General features: G+C 42.0%; 1 protein-coding gene across 1 annotated transcript in view; it reads right to left on the bottom strand.

Annotated features, from left to right (window-relative positions):
* Positions 1–16610, bottom strand: part of LOC144493948 (serine/threonine-protein kinase MRCK alpha-like) — a 498859-nt gene that overhangs the window by 297271 nt on the left and 184978 nt on the right. Inside the window, exon 2 of the mRNA XM_078213524.1 lies at positions 16391–16482. Within this exon, the coding sequence (XP_078069650.1) occupies positions 16391–16482 (92 nt within the window). The remainder of the gene's footprint in view (positions 1–16390; positions 16483–16610) is intronic.

The following is a 16610-nucleotide window of genomic DNA, read 5'->3' as shown; positions in this document are numbered from 1 at the left end:
TGACTGCTGAAGTGTTCCCCGACAGGGAGCACTCCCGCCTGGTGATTGTTGAGCGGTGTCCATTCATCCGTTGTCGTAGCGTCTGCATGGTCTCCCCAATGTACCATCCTTTCCTGCAGCGAATCAGGTAGACAAGGTTGGCCGAAGAGTATGTACCATGTACCTGGTGGATGGTGTTCTCACGTGAGATGATGGCATCCGTGTCGATGATCCGGCATGTCTTGCAGCGGTTGCTGTGACAGGGTTGTGTGGTGTTGTGGTCTGTGTGCTCCTGAAGGCTGCGTAGTTTGCTGTGGACAATGGTCTGTTTGAGGTTGCACGTTTGTTTGAAGGTATGTAGTGGGGCTGTGGGGATGGCCTTGGCAAGATGTTTATCTTCATCAATGACATGTTGAAGACTCCGGAGAAGATGTCGTAGCTTCTCCGCTCTGGGGAAGTACTGGACGATGAAGGGTACTCTGTCCACCGTGTCCCGTGTTTGTCTTCTGAGGAGGTCGGTGCGGTTTTTCGCTGTGGCAGATTGGAACTGTCGATCGATGAGTCGAGCGCCATATTCTGTTCTTATTAGGGCGTTTTTCAGCGTCTGCAGGTGTCTGTTGCGATCCTCCTCATCTGAGCAGATCCTGTGTATACGGAGGGCTTGTCCGTAGGGGATGGCTTCTTTAACGTGTTTAGGGTGGAAGCTGGAGAAATGGAGCTTCGTGAGGTTATCTGTGGGCTTGCGGTACAGTGAAGTGCTGAGGTGACCTTCCTTGATGGAGATGCGTGTGTCCAAGAATGCAGCCGATTCCGGAGAATAGTCCATGGTGAGTCTGATGGTGGGATGGAACTTGATGTCATCATATAGTTGTTTCAGTGATTGTTCGCCATGAGTTCAAAGGAAGATGACATTTTACTTCCCCAGAGCGGAGAAGCTATAACATCTTCTCCAGAGCTTTCAATATGTCATCGATGAAGACAAACATCTCGCCAAGGCCATCCCCACACCTCCATTACTTGCCCTCAAACAACCGCACAACCTCAAACAGACCATTGTCCGCAGCAAACTACGCAGCCTTCAGGAAAACAGTGATCACAACACCACACAACCCTGCCACAGCAACCTCTGCAAGACGTGCTGGATCATCGACATGGATGCCATCATCTCACGTGAGAACACCATCCACCAGGTACACGGTACATACTCTTGTGACTCAGCCAATGTTGTCTACCTGATACACTGTAGGAAAGGATGTCCCGAGGCATGGTACATTGGCGAGACCATGCAGACGTTACGACACAGATGAATGGACACCGCTCGACAATCACCAGGCAGGAGTGCTCCCTTCCTGTCGGGGAACACTTCAGCAGTCACGGGCATTCAGTCTCTGATCTTCGGGTAAGCGTTCTCCAAGGCAGCCTTCACGACACACGACAACGCAGAGCCACTGAGCAGAGACTGATAGCCAAGTTCCGCACACGAGGACAGCCTCAACTGGGATCTAGGGTTCATGTCACACTCTCTATAACCCCCACGACTTGCCTGCAAAATCTTACTAACTGTCCTGGCGGAGACAATTCACACCTCCTTAACCTGTGCTTAGCCCTCTCTCCACTCGCATTATCTGTACCTGTAAAGACCTGATTACCTGTGAAGACTCGCATTTCAACCATTATCTTGCAAATTGAGTCTGTGCCTATATGTACCCTGTTTGTGAACCCAACTCTTCACTCACCTGATGAAGGAGCAGCACTCCGAAAGCTTGTGCTACCAAATAAATCTGTTGGACTTTAACCTGGTGTTGTGAGACTCCTTACTGTGCCCACCCTAATCCAACACCGGCATCTCCACATCTTGTCTGTATAGCATGCAAGAAAGAATACTTTTCACTGTATACTAATACATGTGACAATAATAAATCAAATTAAAATAAATCTATACTCTTCTAGAAGATTGGAGCTGTCAGTATCATTCCGCCAACATTAAGACAAGAGTTAGACAAGTTACACGAGGGCCATTGCGGAATTGTACACATGAAGGAAAAAGCCAGGTGGCCTGGACTGGACACAAAATTGAAGAGAAAGCTGCAACGTGTTCTTCATGTTGGAAGGTAAGAAAGCTGCTGCATCCACGGGAATGGCCAGAAGAGGTCTGGCAAAAAGTGCATGTAGACTTTGTGGGATCTTTTGAAAGACGCATGTTCTTAGTAACAGTCGATGCTCATTCAAAGTGGCTAGAGGAAAATTACCGAAAAAGTCAGGAAAAGACTTAGAAGGGAAGCTCTTTACACGTGTTCCAGACATAATGGGCGAGGTGGACACGAGTAACGATCCTCCGCAGAGCAATTAGAGAGCCGGCTGTGTTAAAAAGGGGCTGAACCACAGCTTGTTGCTTTGCTAAAAGAAAACGTAATCAAGTTGGCTGCTGGAAATGTGCGGCAAAGTGTGCATATGGGGAACCTCTACTAGTAAGAAAATGGTGAGAGTTATCGGTGTCATGGGATCCTTTGATGAAAACGTGGAGCGATAGAGCTCATATACTGAGCGTTTTGAATATTTTGCCCCATTACCACTGTCAACGAGAACAGAGAATTTGGTGCTTAGCCAAATCTCCATTCACTGCAGCAGGAACAGAGAATATCGGCCGTGGGGAATGTCGGAGAATTCCAGCCTTGGTCTCCTCAAAAGTTTAATGCAATGGAAGAAGCCAGGCATTAACATATGAAAAGTCGTAGATATTTCGCGATCATATTTTTCACCAAAGCCTTTGATGATCGCAGAGAGCTTCTATAAAAGAAATCAAGAGGGGGAGTCAATTGCACAATTTGTGGCTGTGTTATAAAGACTTGCAGAGTATTGAGTGTTTGGCGATGTGCTGAATGACATAATTCGGGACAGATTTGTCTGTGGCCTGCGAAGTGAAGCAATGGAAATATTTACTAACCGAGAGTAGCCTTACTCTTAAAAAAGCCCTGAAAATTGCTGCTTCAATGGAGCTGGCTGCAAAAAGAACAAAGAACAGTACAGCACAAGAAACAGGCCCTTCGGCCCTCCAAGCCTGTGCCACTCCTTGGTCCAACTAGACCATTCGTTTGTATCCCTCCATTCCCAGACTGCTCATGTGACTATCCAGAAGCAGCTCAACAACTGAGTTTGTGTACTTGAATACACAGTATGTCATCTGAATTGACACCCAAGAGTTTTGAAACTCGTAAATCTCATGGATATGCAAAGCCAGGGCATTCAATTGCAGAATGCTGGTGTAAGGACATAGATGCAGATGTAGAAAAAGTGAAGACACAGCGTGCTTGATGGAAGAAAACACAAGCTACAAGTAAATATAAGAAGTCAGAACAGGCCAAAACAGCATGTAAACAGAATAAGTGTTCTTATAAGAAGTGTTCACGCTGTGCAAAAGAGTCGACAGAAATGAAGCGACTCTCAGTCTTGAGGACGAGTTATCATTGAATGCGCTAGTTATTGCTGATGCTACGAATAGATACTGGGTCGCTCCACTGCTGGATGGACAGCCAGTAAGGATGGAAGTTGACACTGGGATAGCAGTCTCGCTGGTGCCAGAGACTGTATATAAGGGAAAACTTAGGCACATCCCCTTGAAAGCTTCAAGAATAGTATTGGAAACATACGCAAGTGAAATGGTTCCACTGAAGGGTCGCATTGAAGTGGAAATTAAGCCTGTTAAACAGCATTTGCTTCTCAAGTGGAAGGAATAATCTATGAGGATCTCAATTATTTGTTTTAAGACTACAAAGCCCCTCTTTGTGGTCACCACTGAAGTGACATTTTTACAAACTAGAGTAGAATTACAATTATTGCAACAGGATGAATGCATACAAGCAGTGTGATTCTTACTACAGAACTATTTACAACAAAACAAGAAAAATATGAAATCCAAGTTATGAGTTTGTCGATAGGTTTATCCACCATTTCAAACTGAGCAGATCATGTGATGCTATCACACCCCAAACCTAAAAGCACAACATTCGGAGACAGTCAGGTTTCAGCCACCCATCAGCTCTGCTTTTAACCACAGAAGAAACAGCTATACTCTCAAAAGCAGCACACTCAAGTATCATTCATGAGCTGCTTGTAGTATTTTAATTCTTCTTTAAATTAAGTGCTAGTCTTTATTCAGCTTCCTCTTCATAATGGCTGCTGAGTGGGAACAGCAGTTATTTTTTTTAAAACAGAGCCAGCAAATCTTCACACAGCAGTAAACACAACATTGATTATGCCAGCCATATGGGGACTTTTAAAATTTATTTTCAATTATTAGCTTGGATACAGGATTAGCTTACAGAAAGCAGAGAGACTGTGTCTTTAAGAAATGTATTTTTATCATGTTTCTTTGTGAGAGGTATGTTCAAAATTCAGCTCGGTTTTACATGGTGCCAATATGTTTGGGCACCAGGCAGCCCACATGCTGAGAATACAGGCTAATGATTGATTTTCGCTCGGGATATGTTGTTTTAATCTGAGTTAATGTATTTTTGTTTATTTGGTATTTCACCTGGGGTTTCAGTGTAGGGTTTTGATTAGGCTGATTGACAGAGTTGTGTACTTAAGGAGAGGACCTAAGCTTACAGGAAAAAGCAGAGAGTTTCTGCCTGTTTCAGAAAGAAGCAAAAGGTCGCTCTCTCTTTCTGGAGGTTGCTGTTTTGGACCTGCTAGGAGAAATAGGTCTCGCTCTGTTTTTCTTATTCTCCTGAAGTGTTCTGGAGGCTCGAGGAGTGACAACCCATACCCAAAAGTACTTGAGCCTGTGTGTTGCTAACTGAGTTTGAAGAGGAGTTTAAGTCCATAAGAGGAATATTGCTTGATTTGGAACTAAGAGTTAGCAGTTAAGAATTGTATTGTGTCATGTTTTTCAATTAGTAAAAGTTAAGCCAATTTATTTGTTATAAACTGTATTGTTAAATAATGTTTTTTCCATAAAAGCTTCCTAGTGCGTCAATAGAATCACACCTGGAGTGAAACATCTTATCCTCATACTAATGCCAAAATAGAAAAACTGTTGGGGCCTAGTCAGCTCCATAAAATACTTTGGTGTTTCTGCTCTGGCACCCTAATACAACAGAATTGAAAAATGACACCCAGATGTCCCTGAAAGAGATGTTGCGCAGAAGGGCATCAATAGATCGGTCATGACAACCACACTTTCTGAAATATAAGCAATCTAAGGTATAAGAATACATAGCAGAGCTGCTGTCTGGCACAGCAGATATGGGAAGATGATGCACTGAAGCTACTGTATCATCTTTCACCTGACTGAGGTAAATGCTCGATGTTATAGAACTTCTAATAAAAACATTGAAGGCAATTTGTTATTGAGTTGATTATCAGACATCCAAAATCATAAAATTCCTCTCAGTAGAGTCAACTAAGACAGTTGTCAGGCTCTGCAATCCAGTAGGAGCGGCTGCTTTCACACAGGTAATATGGCGGAGAAAGAGAATAAAATATAGTGATGGAGGAAAGCAAGTCTACAAAATTCTTTACTCTCAGTGAGATCTGAAACACTGGTTTAACAGTGCAAATAGGGTCTGCTTCATTAATAGATATGTCTACTGAACAAGTTATTGGAAGACTAAGACGAGAGCATTATTTCTTCTATACATGGCCCCTTGGGATCATTTGTTTTGATAAACTACATTTTACTTCCAAAATTATAATTTGGTATTCAGCTCATCCAAGCAGTACAAGGTTTGTGAAATACACCCATCAAATCCCAAACTTGTCTTCCCTTTAACTCACTACAACCCTGGTGGTGTCCTACATTACAGGTCTGCACCCTTCACCTTGGATTCACAATCATTAAACACAGAAATTTCAAATGGTGAATATCTGAGTTTTTAAAATCACCTGAACTATTGATTTGGGCGCTTGTTTTTTTTCAAAGTAATTTCAGTCAATTATCTGCTTAGTTATCATCGGAAAAGAGAAAACAGCAGGTTAACACTTCATGGGAAGCCTCCATCACAACTCAATTTTCAGTATTTCTCTTTTTATTCCAGACTTCCAGCATTTATGAAGTTTGCTATCATTGTTTTTCCTTACAAGACAATTTCTTTTTGTGTTTTTTCCTACAAAGGCGTGGCATGCACCATGCTTACACAGAAACTATATTGTACAGACAGTTTATTACTGTAAGTAGATTTTATCCAGGTTATATCTGAGTAACATGATGATTTGCGTCTGTGAACAAACAAATATGCAACACGTAACAACTTAATTTTAAAAAGCCTGAAAGAATACAGCTGTGTTTCCAACCAAGGCCTGAAAGCTAGCAGAAAAACAGTTTCACCCTAGACCAATGTGCTGTTCTGGAGCTCCAGTTCTACTCCCTTCTTCCAGACTTCCTGCTGCATATCAACATGGTCTTTTCTGGGACTCAACAATAGGTTACTTCACAGTTGCTTTTTACAGCAGTTCCCTGGAGCCCAGTGGGACGGATGTTTAATTGAAATTGAAAAGCTGAAACAACACAATATGGACCCAAGGGAGTTCAACAGCATATATTCCTAGGCTTGAACATGGGGCTTAAAATCACCACTGCCACCCGGAAACCGCGCTGTTGACAGGAAAGATTGAAATTGGTTAATCTGCTGCTGCATTACGGTCAAAAATGAAAAGGTTTGAAGCATCCTGTGTCAGGCTTCCTCCACTGATTGAAGCCCTGAACTCTCCCTCACCCACATCCCTTTACCATACCCCACACCCCACTAATGGACAGGTGGAGGCCAACCATAACTATCTCCATTTCTCGTGCCGAATCAAGCCTTGGGCGAGGCTCCCACTAAACAAAAACATAACCTGCAAACATAAAAACTAACCTGCAAAAATCATGTCTCAATTATATAATCGGTAGCATGACTTACTTTTAATCTCAACTTGTGATCCCGTTGTGTCTTACGCCCAGCAGCAGCACCTCAGCAAGAGACTGATTTTAAGCTTCTTGTGGATATGATGGAGCAAAAGTATTTTTGTCATACCTCAAAAAGACGCCTTCGGTTTCGCAAGCCCTCCCAGCTCCCCAACACCACTGATCGCTGCCATTTATAGGCTCCCTGTTCCCAATCATGGCAATAGCCTTCCTCATCCCTTCCCAGTCGCAGCCCAGCTCACTTTCCCCTCCCGCCCAACTCCCCGAATCAACCACAGCTTGAAACCTATTAATCAGGTGGGCTAGTGGGGACAGAATGCACAAAATTCTTTTTCTGCTTGCAGATCCTTCCTGTGTCCAACTTCCCACGTTCTTCACCCAGCAGCCTGTACCCAATTACTTTCGGGGTCAGTGGGTCTGGAATGCACTGCTTTAGCCTCAATGGACTAGATTTTCCTGTGGGCTTTGGGACTCCAAAATCGGGACCAAACCAGGGTCCCAAGCTGGAGCTTGCTAGCAGCAAGACCAACAGTGCAATATTCCCCTATGCTGCCAGCCAAAAGGAGAAAACAGGCAAGCTCTCAAGCATATTTTCACTTTATATTTACATCAATGAACACCCACCACATCACAGATCATCAAAGATCTTTTTCTCAGTTTGCTTTCCATTAGAGAAGAGAGAAAAGTCAGCCTTCAAACCTATCACAATATTTCCAAAAGAAACAATTACCAGCATTGCACCTGATTACAGGAACAGTAAAATCTCCTGCTCCAACATACACGGGAAATGACAACATCCTGTCACGGTGGGATGATATAAATTTGCAGCACATTTGGCTTGTCATGTTTAAAATTTATTTTATTTCATCACTGGATATAGTAATCAACGCCCATTGTTCAGCTTCAAGATCAGCCAGCGACTGGCTTGTATTATACCCCTGTACATAGACAACATGTGACAGGTCATGGCAAGTTCTGCGTAGTGGTTTACTAACCTGTCCACCTCCAGAAAGTGCTAGTGGAGCACTTGGAGGAGAATAGAAGCAGTAAGAGGAGGCTGCATTTTGAGGAAACAGAGGTCCATAAAAATCTGATAAACTGAAGAAAGTGATGATTAATAGTAATATTTAAAGGTATGAAAGAATGGAGCAGAGTCGGTAGAAGCAGTTTCCCAGTAGTTGTGGTAAAGAAGAACAAGGGGCCAGAAATGCAAGAGATTGATAACAGAGCGAAGGTGAAACATCTTCACAGAAATAACTGTGGGATTCACTTTCAGGGTTTAAGGCAGAAACTATATCAATGTTCACGATTAGATTGTGTAGATGGCTGAAAAAAAGAGGTTGAAGGGACGTGAAAAGGGCATCAGTCACTCAGATTTTAATAATCCCATTTAACGTCGGAAATATCCTAAGGTGCTTCACGGAAACATTATCAAACAAAATTTGACACCAAGCCACATATTAGGACAGGTGACCAAAAACTTGGTCAGAATTAGGCTTTAAGCAGCGTCTGAAAGGAGGAGAGAGGAGCAAAGGCAGGAAATCCCAGAACTTAGGGTTATGGCAGCTAAGGAAACAGGGTGAATAAATATGATTACAGCTCATTGCTCAAGAGGGTAAACATTTGATTGAGCCGAATATCAGGCTTCCAGTTTTGTATCTTCTATATATATTATATTTATATTGCTCTCACTTATGAGTGCAAGAAAAACACCATCTGGTCATTACATCTTTTCAATCTCCTGATTCTCTAGGGTATTGACACATTGCAACAAAGGCTGACTTGCATCTCCCGACATCTGGTGGGGTGCGATCGTGATAACGTAAATGACAAGGATTCAGAATAATAAGTTTGCATGCAACACAACCACAATTTCATTACACTGAACAATGGAATGTGTGGTATGAGGGATCATCCTCTCAATATTCAAATCAGATGCTGCACAATTTTATTACTTACAACAACAACATAGCCAGCAGGAAATAGTCAATTGTCTAACTATCAAACGAACATTTATACAAAGAATTGCTTTCAGCCGAAACACAAAAACATTATTATTTAACATTGCTCCAAACTTCTCCATATGGTAGTACACCACTGATGAACATGGTACCGAAGGGATCCTGACGAATAGTAATGGTTCACATATACAAACCAACATTTCAGTAATTCACCATCCAAACCATCAAAGTTGAGCAGCACACCAGCCTCACGCAATGTCCACTGTCCAGAGTTATTAAAATAGATTGTACATCGTTGGGGCCTAAGCACCGAACCCTGTGGCACTGCACTAGAAAAAGATCCATTTATCCCAACTCTGCTTTCTGTTGGTTAGTCAATCCTCTATCTAAGCTAATATATTACCCCTAAATCAGCAGTAAACTAACCTTGTGTATTAATGTTATGGCATCTTATCAAATGATTGCTGGAAGTCCAGATAAACGACATCTACAGGATCCCCACTATCCACCTTGCTTGTTACATCTTTGAAGAACTCAAGCCAAGTAGTCAAACATGATTTATCATTCATAAAAACCATACTGACTCTGGTGGATTGCTCTTTGACTTTCTAAATGTCCCGCTGTTACTTCCTTTATAATGGATTCTAACAATTCCCCAACAACATTGTTTCCTACTTCCTGCTTCCCTCCCTTTTTGAATAAGGTCGTTATATTAGCATTTTCCAATCCACTGGAACCTTTCCTACATCCAGGAAATTTAGCGTCTCAAGCCATTTCTGTGCTCACCACTATTAACTCCCCGGTCTCATCTTCCAAAAGGACCAACATTCACTTTAGCTATGCTCTTCCTCTTTTTATTCTTATAGAAGCTTTTGTTTCTGTTTTTATATCTTGCACTATTTTTCTTTCATAATTTATCTGTGCTCTTTTTATTATTTTTTTAGTGACCCGATATTGATCATTAAAAGCTTTCCGATCTTCCAGCCTGCCGCTGACCTTTGCAATACGAATGTCTTAGCTTTTGTCTTAATGTCTCTTTAGCTTTCTTGCTTAGCCGTGGAAGTCCTTCCCCTTCTTACAATCTTTCTTCCTCTCAGAATAAATTTGAGTTGGGAAGGCTTGAATGCAGCATGTTGGCCTTCATAGCGAGAGGATTTGAGTACAGGGATAGGGATGTTTTGCTGCAATTGTATAGGGCGTTGGTGAGGCCACACCTGGAGTATTGTGTGCAGTTTTGGTGGCCTCATCTGAGGAGGGATGTTCTTTCAATAGAGGAAGTACAGCAAAGGTTTACCAGGCTGATTCCTGCGATGGCTGGTCTGTCATATGAGGAGAGACAAAGTCGGTTAGGATTACATTCACTGGACTTTAGAAGAGTGAGGGGGGATCTCATAGAAACTTATAAAATTCTAACAGGGTTAGACAGGGTAGAAAAAATGTTCCTAATGGTGGGGGAGTCTAGAACTAGGGGTCATAGTTTGAGGATAAGGGAAGAACCTTTTAGAACTGAAATTTCTTCACCCAAAGGGTGATGAATGTGTGGAATTCACTACCACCGAATGTAGTTGAGGCCAAAACGTTGTCTTATTTCAAGAAGAAATTAGATATAGCTCTTGGGGCTAAAGGAATCAAGGGATATAGGAGGAAGTTTGGGGGGGGGGGGACACACACCAGGATTTTGAATTCAACGATCAGCCATGGTCAAGATGATGGTGGAGTAGGCTCGAAGGGCAGAATGGTCTACTCCTGCTTCTAGTTTCTATGTTTCTAGAATAGAAGTGAGAAAGAAGAATGATAAGATGAAATGAAATGAAATAACATAAATGGAAATGGGGTGAAGGTGGAGGAGAGAGTTCATGCTCTGAAGTTATTGAACTCAATGTTCAATTTGGAAGCTATAAAGTGCCCAATTGGAAGATGCACCCTTTGTATTTCTTGGTTTATACTGCGACCCACTGCGGAACTACTATTTGGGGACCTATAAATTACTCCCATCAGGGACTTCTTTCCCTTGCTATTTCTTATTTCTACCCAGACTGATTCTAGGTCTTGGATTCCAGTGCCTATATCATTTCTCACAACAGCACCGATTTCTTCCTTAACTCACAAAACTACACCACCCTCTTTCCTTTCCTACCTATCCTACCGAAATAATGAGTACCTTTGAATATTCAATTCACAAACCTGGTTTCCCTGCAACCACGTCTCAGTAATTGCCACTAAATCCCTTGCCCATTTGTCTCAATTTGAACTGCCTTCCTAATTTCCTTTTGAAATCACTAATCACCTCCACTTCCACCACTCTCGTAGGTAATAAGTTCCAATTCATATCTATTTGCAGCATAATTAAGTTCTTCCTCATATCCCTCCGCATCCCTTACCCAAAACCTTAAATCTGTGTCATCTTGTCCTTGTACCATCAGCTAATGGGGACAACTTTACTTGGTCTACCTTATCTAAACCTGTTGTAATCTTGGACACCGTGATCAAAGTTCCTCTCATCCCCCCATCTCTGTAGTTTCCTCCAGTCCCACAACCCTCAAGAGATATTTGCACTCCTTAAGTTCTGGTCTCTTGTGCATTCCCACATGGAAATGCTCCACCATTATTGATCGTGCCTTCAGTTGCCCCGGCCCCTAGGCCCCAAGCCTTGGATTTCCCTTCATACATCTCTCTGCTTCTATACCTTGCTTCCCTCTTTTAGGACACTCCTTAAAACGTTTTGTCACCTGACCTAATACCTCCTTATGTGGTGCTGTGCCACATTTTATTTTATAGTGCTCCTGTAAAGCACCTTTCCATGATGAGAGTAACAGTTCCCCATAGACAAAATAAAAGAACTCGTAAAGTTTTGCTTTAAAGTAGGCTTGTGCTCCCAATTAAAACAGAAGCAGAGTGCACAGAAAATATAGAGAGATCTTCGCTATCTGACAGCTACTTTGTGTTGGTACAACTTCAGCTTCTCCATTGCCATCTTTATCTTCATTTTATTTTGTCACTCTTATCATCCTCACTTTCAGATAAGGTTTTACTTTAAATAGCTGCATTGTGAAATAAGTCAAGTAGCAAATTTTGATATCTAAATATTGCAGATACAGGAACACAATCCTCAGGCAGAGGCTGCAGTTCTAGCTTAGAGCATGCCTGATCTGGTGAGCTCCAGTTAACGGCTAAGTTCAAAGCAGGTTGAGCTGTCTTACAGCAAAGTTGATACCTAAAGATATATTCACTGCGGAATTAATTACTGTGATAAGAGGAAATAATGGTAGGAAAATAAAATACATATCAAAATTATTTAAGGATCAGAAAGGTGGAGGAGGCAGAAACAGAGAATATTACATTTACTCTGGCAATACAGTTACTGCAAGACACAGACTGTTGCCCATTGACGGCTCCATGTTGATGAGTCAGAACCTTGTATTGCCTGCCCCTGGAAAAGCAACAATCCACGTTCCAAATGTCCTCAATTGATCCAATACAATTAGAACCTATTACTGAACTGACATGTCAGCACTACTGTCAGCTAGACAAAAAAGTTGTTTCCCTGCTAAATACTATTGTCAAATTATCTTGAGTTTTAAAAATATTTTCCCGATATTAACATGCGACTGCCTCAGGGAGTTTACTATTATACAAAGAACAAAGAAAAGTACAGCACAGGAACAGGCCCTTCAGCCCTCCAAGCCTCTGCCGATCATGATGCCCAACTAAAAACAAAACCTTCTGCCCTTACTCGGTCCGTATTCCTCTATTCCCTCCCTATTCATGTACCCATTCAGGTGCCTCTTAAATGTTACTAATGTACCTGCTTCCACCACCTCCTCTGGCAGTGCGTTCCAGGCACCCACCACTCTCTGCGTGAAAAACTTCATCCCGCACATCTCCCTTAAATTTTCCCCCCCTCACCATGAATCTGTGCCCCCTTGTAATTGATACTTCCATTCTTTGGTAAAAGCCTCCAATATCCACTCTGTCAATGCCTTTCAATTTTATGGACCTCTATCAGGTCCCCCCCTCAGCCTGTCTTTCCAATGAAAACAATCCTAGTTTATTCAACCTCTCCTCATAGCCGACACCCTCGAGACCAGACAACATCCTGGTGAACCTTTTTTGCACTCTCTCCAAAGCTTCCACATCCTTCTGATAGTGTGGTGACCAGAACTGCATGCAATACTCCAAATGCAGCCTAAGCAAGGTTTTATATAGCTGCAACATGATTTCCCAACTCCTGTACTCAATGCCCCATCTGATGAAGACAAGCATGCCATATGCCTTTTTAATTACCTTGGCCACCTGCGTTGCCATTTTTAGGAAACTGTGGACACCCAGACCCCTCTGTATGTTAATGTTCCTAAGGATTCTGCCATTTACAGTCAAATTCATACCTAAATTTGATCCTCCAAAATGGATCACCTCGCATTTGTCCAGATTAAACTCCATCTGCCATTTCTGTGCCCAAGTCTCCAATCTATCTATATCCTGTTGTATCCTCTGACAATCCCGGCACTATCGGCAACTCTACCAATCTTTGTGTGATCCGCAAACATACTAATCAGACTACCCACATTTTCCTCCAGATCATTTATATATACTGCAAACAACAGAGGTCCCAGCACTGATCTCTGTGGAACACCACTAGCTACAGATCTCCATTCTGAAAAACACTGTTCCACTGCTACTCTCTGTCTTCTATAACCAAGATGTGGAGATGCTGCCGTTGGACTGGGGTGAACACAGTAAGAGTTTTAACAACACCAGGTTAAAGTCCAACAGGTTTATTTGGTAGCAAATACCATTAACTTTCGGAGCGCTGCTCCTTCATCAGATGGAGTGGAAATGTGTTTCCACATTCCACTCCATCTGATGAAGGAGCAGCGCTCCGAAAGTTAATGGTATTTGCTACCAAATAAACCTGTTGGACTTTAACCTGGTGTTGTTAAAACTCTTACTGTATTCTATAACCAAGCCATTCCATATCAATGAAATTATTAGCCCCAAAAATATTAATTCAAGAATAAGAAATGGTGGCAAAGAGGCTGCCAGACTGTGGGACGGTTATGGCTTTAGACACAATTCTAGGGTTTGAAACTATTAGCTAGCTGACATGTGGTGAGGTAATGGTTTTAAATTGATGTCTATTGAATAAGAAGTAAAAGATCCCATGGTTCGAGTCAAACAAGAGCAGTGATTCTCCCAGGATCCTAGCCCATTTTCATCACTCAACCAACAGCATTAATAGAATATCTGTTGGTTTGTCTCATTTGCTGTTTGCAATCTGGCTGCTGAATTTGCCAATATTACAACAGCGATTGCCCTTTCCAGAAAACCCAAAACTTGGCCTTCTCTATGCCTTGGTGAAATATAACTCAGATATCCTTGCATTCATGATACCATTCTAGCAAATCAACAGTAACTGAATGGTGGAGGAGGCTTGAAGGGCCAAACTGCTTACTCCTGGCCCTATTTTCTATGTTCAAATCAAGGCTTTTCAAAAGGAAAGGATACTGGTTTTACTCCTCAGGAAGTAACAGACAGGAAGATAAGATACATTTGGACCACGTGTAGAACTGAGGACATGACATTCAACAAGCTTTCATCCTGGGATGCGAAACAAACCAGAAGCTAAAGATAGATGATTCCAACCCCCCCGCCCCCCAAAAAAAAACTTCTGGCTCACAACCTAAGTCTGCTACCAGCGAGTCAAGCTAACATTAACTAGAATAAAAAGTTATTTTGATTCAACATGATGTTCATTGATGGGGTGCACAGTGATGGCTACACGGACTTACTCATCCGCCACTACTTAATGGAAGTGTAAAATTGTACAGTTCAGCAGCTGGACTACGATGTGGAGTGAAAATGAACCCTCATTTTTCATCTTCTGTTCAATCAAAACAATGTGGTTGACTTGTATCTGCCCTCTGAAATGGCATGGCAAGCCTCAAGGAAAATTAAGTTTAAGTTTATTTATTAGTGTCACTGAAGTTAAAATGAAAACCCCCTAGTCACCACACTTGGGTGCCTGTTCGGGTACACTGAGGGAGAATTTAGAATGTCCAATGCACCTAACTTAATTAGAGATGGGCAACAAATACTGGCCATAGCAGTGAAGCTCACATCCCATGAAAGAATAGTGTTTTTAAAAATTCAAACCATTTTGAATCAAAACTGATAATATTTAAGAAAGATTGTTATGAAATTTATGCTGTGCAACCCCCCCCAACTAGGACATTTCAATAAACAAGATTGCCCCAATCCTCCATCTCTAAACGCGGCTGTATCCATATTAACTACAGACGCGGGGAGGCTGTTTTCCCTTTTATGTTGCGGATCCATGACTGAATTCCTCACAAAACCATTTCCACCGCTAAAAGACCTGAGGACAAAGGTGAGGCAATGAGGAGATTTTTTTTTAATGAAGTGAGTTACGATGTCCCCGAAAGAGTTGGAAGTAGATTCAACAGTAATTTCCAAAAGGAAATTGATATATACTTGAGGGGAGGAGGGAATCGCAGATCTACAAAGACAGGCTAGGGCTAATTTAACAGAACCGTCACAATGATGGGCCGAATGGTAAGATAGCACAATAAAATCTGATGGAAAAGAAACTGATAAGTGGAGGTAATGCAATTTGATGTATGTCAGGAAAGATTATAGAACTACCACCATATTTCTGATAAACGCAGATGAATCTTCAAAGCTTTGTGTATTTATCCGCATTTTATAGGTCTATGGCAGCAATGGTTAAATCAGAATGTAAAGGACATCAAAATGATGCAATTTAAACAGCATGAACAGTAATTAAAGATGCATTTTGTATTTAATCAGATATTATTTTTCTATGTTTCTATGTTCTATGTTTAACCATAATTGCAAGCTAAGTGACACTGTGACAGAGGGTGATGGGCTTGGACTGCCAATACCCCATAAGCTTGCTCAGCCAAGTGATTACGAGAAGTCCTCCAAAGGCAGGAAAGAAAACGCAAGAGGAATCTCAGCTCTAGTCTCTCTCGACAACATTCAGCTGTCGGCTCAGAGTAGCAGCAGTGTGCTCTCTATTTGGCTGTCGTAGCCATGTGAGCAAGAAGGACAAAGGGGTAGAAATCAAATCAAAGGAGTCTTAACCTTAAATTTTAAAAAGATCTAAAGTTTTTGAAAGGGCATGTGTTTTTAATATTTATATTGTGAGTGGCATAATCAAGGAGCATGCAGAAGTTGTTCCTATAATAAATACATGCTACGTTGTTTTTGAAATAGAGCCTTGATGGACTGGAGAATGGACATAGCTTCTTTCACTGGCCCCTTTCCATTAGACTGAAATGGCAAATAAATACTACACAACACCCTAGTCAACACTCCAGCAGCAAATTGCAACACAGAGGGAACTACATGCCTGCTCCAAATCACCCTGGAGTGCGATTAACAACCAAAGTGAAGCCGGATGCAAGCTGAGCAGCACGTGCCGAGCAGTACACCCACGGATTTCCACACAAGCATGTGTACATTTCCAGAAAACCGCTGCTGACACCAAGCCAGAGAATGTTACCTCGCCAAATGCTCCTCGGCCAATGACTTTCAGGATTTCGAAATCTTCCTTGTGGAGCCGCATCTGCTTCACCTTAACAGTGAAAGGCTTAGCTGAAACATAACAAAAATATAAGCATTACTTCACATTGAAGGAATGCTGAGCAAAGTGTTAGAACAGAGCACAGAAAAGAAGCTGGAAAAACCAAATAAACTGTAAATTATTTCCATGAATGCTGGCA

Source organism: Mustelus asterias, chromosome 5, assembly GCF_964213995.1.
Source record: "Mustelus asterias chromosome 5, sMusAst1.hap1.1, whole genome shotgun sequence".
Classification (NCBI taxonomy): domain Eukaryota; kingdom Metazoa; phylum Chordata; class Chondrichthyes; order Carcharhiniformes; family Triakidae; genus Mustelus; species Mustelus asterias.
The sequence above is the reverse complement of the archived record's forward strand: the minus strand, read 5'-3'. Positions and strand labels throughout refer to the sequence as shown.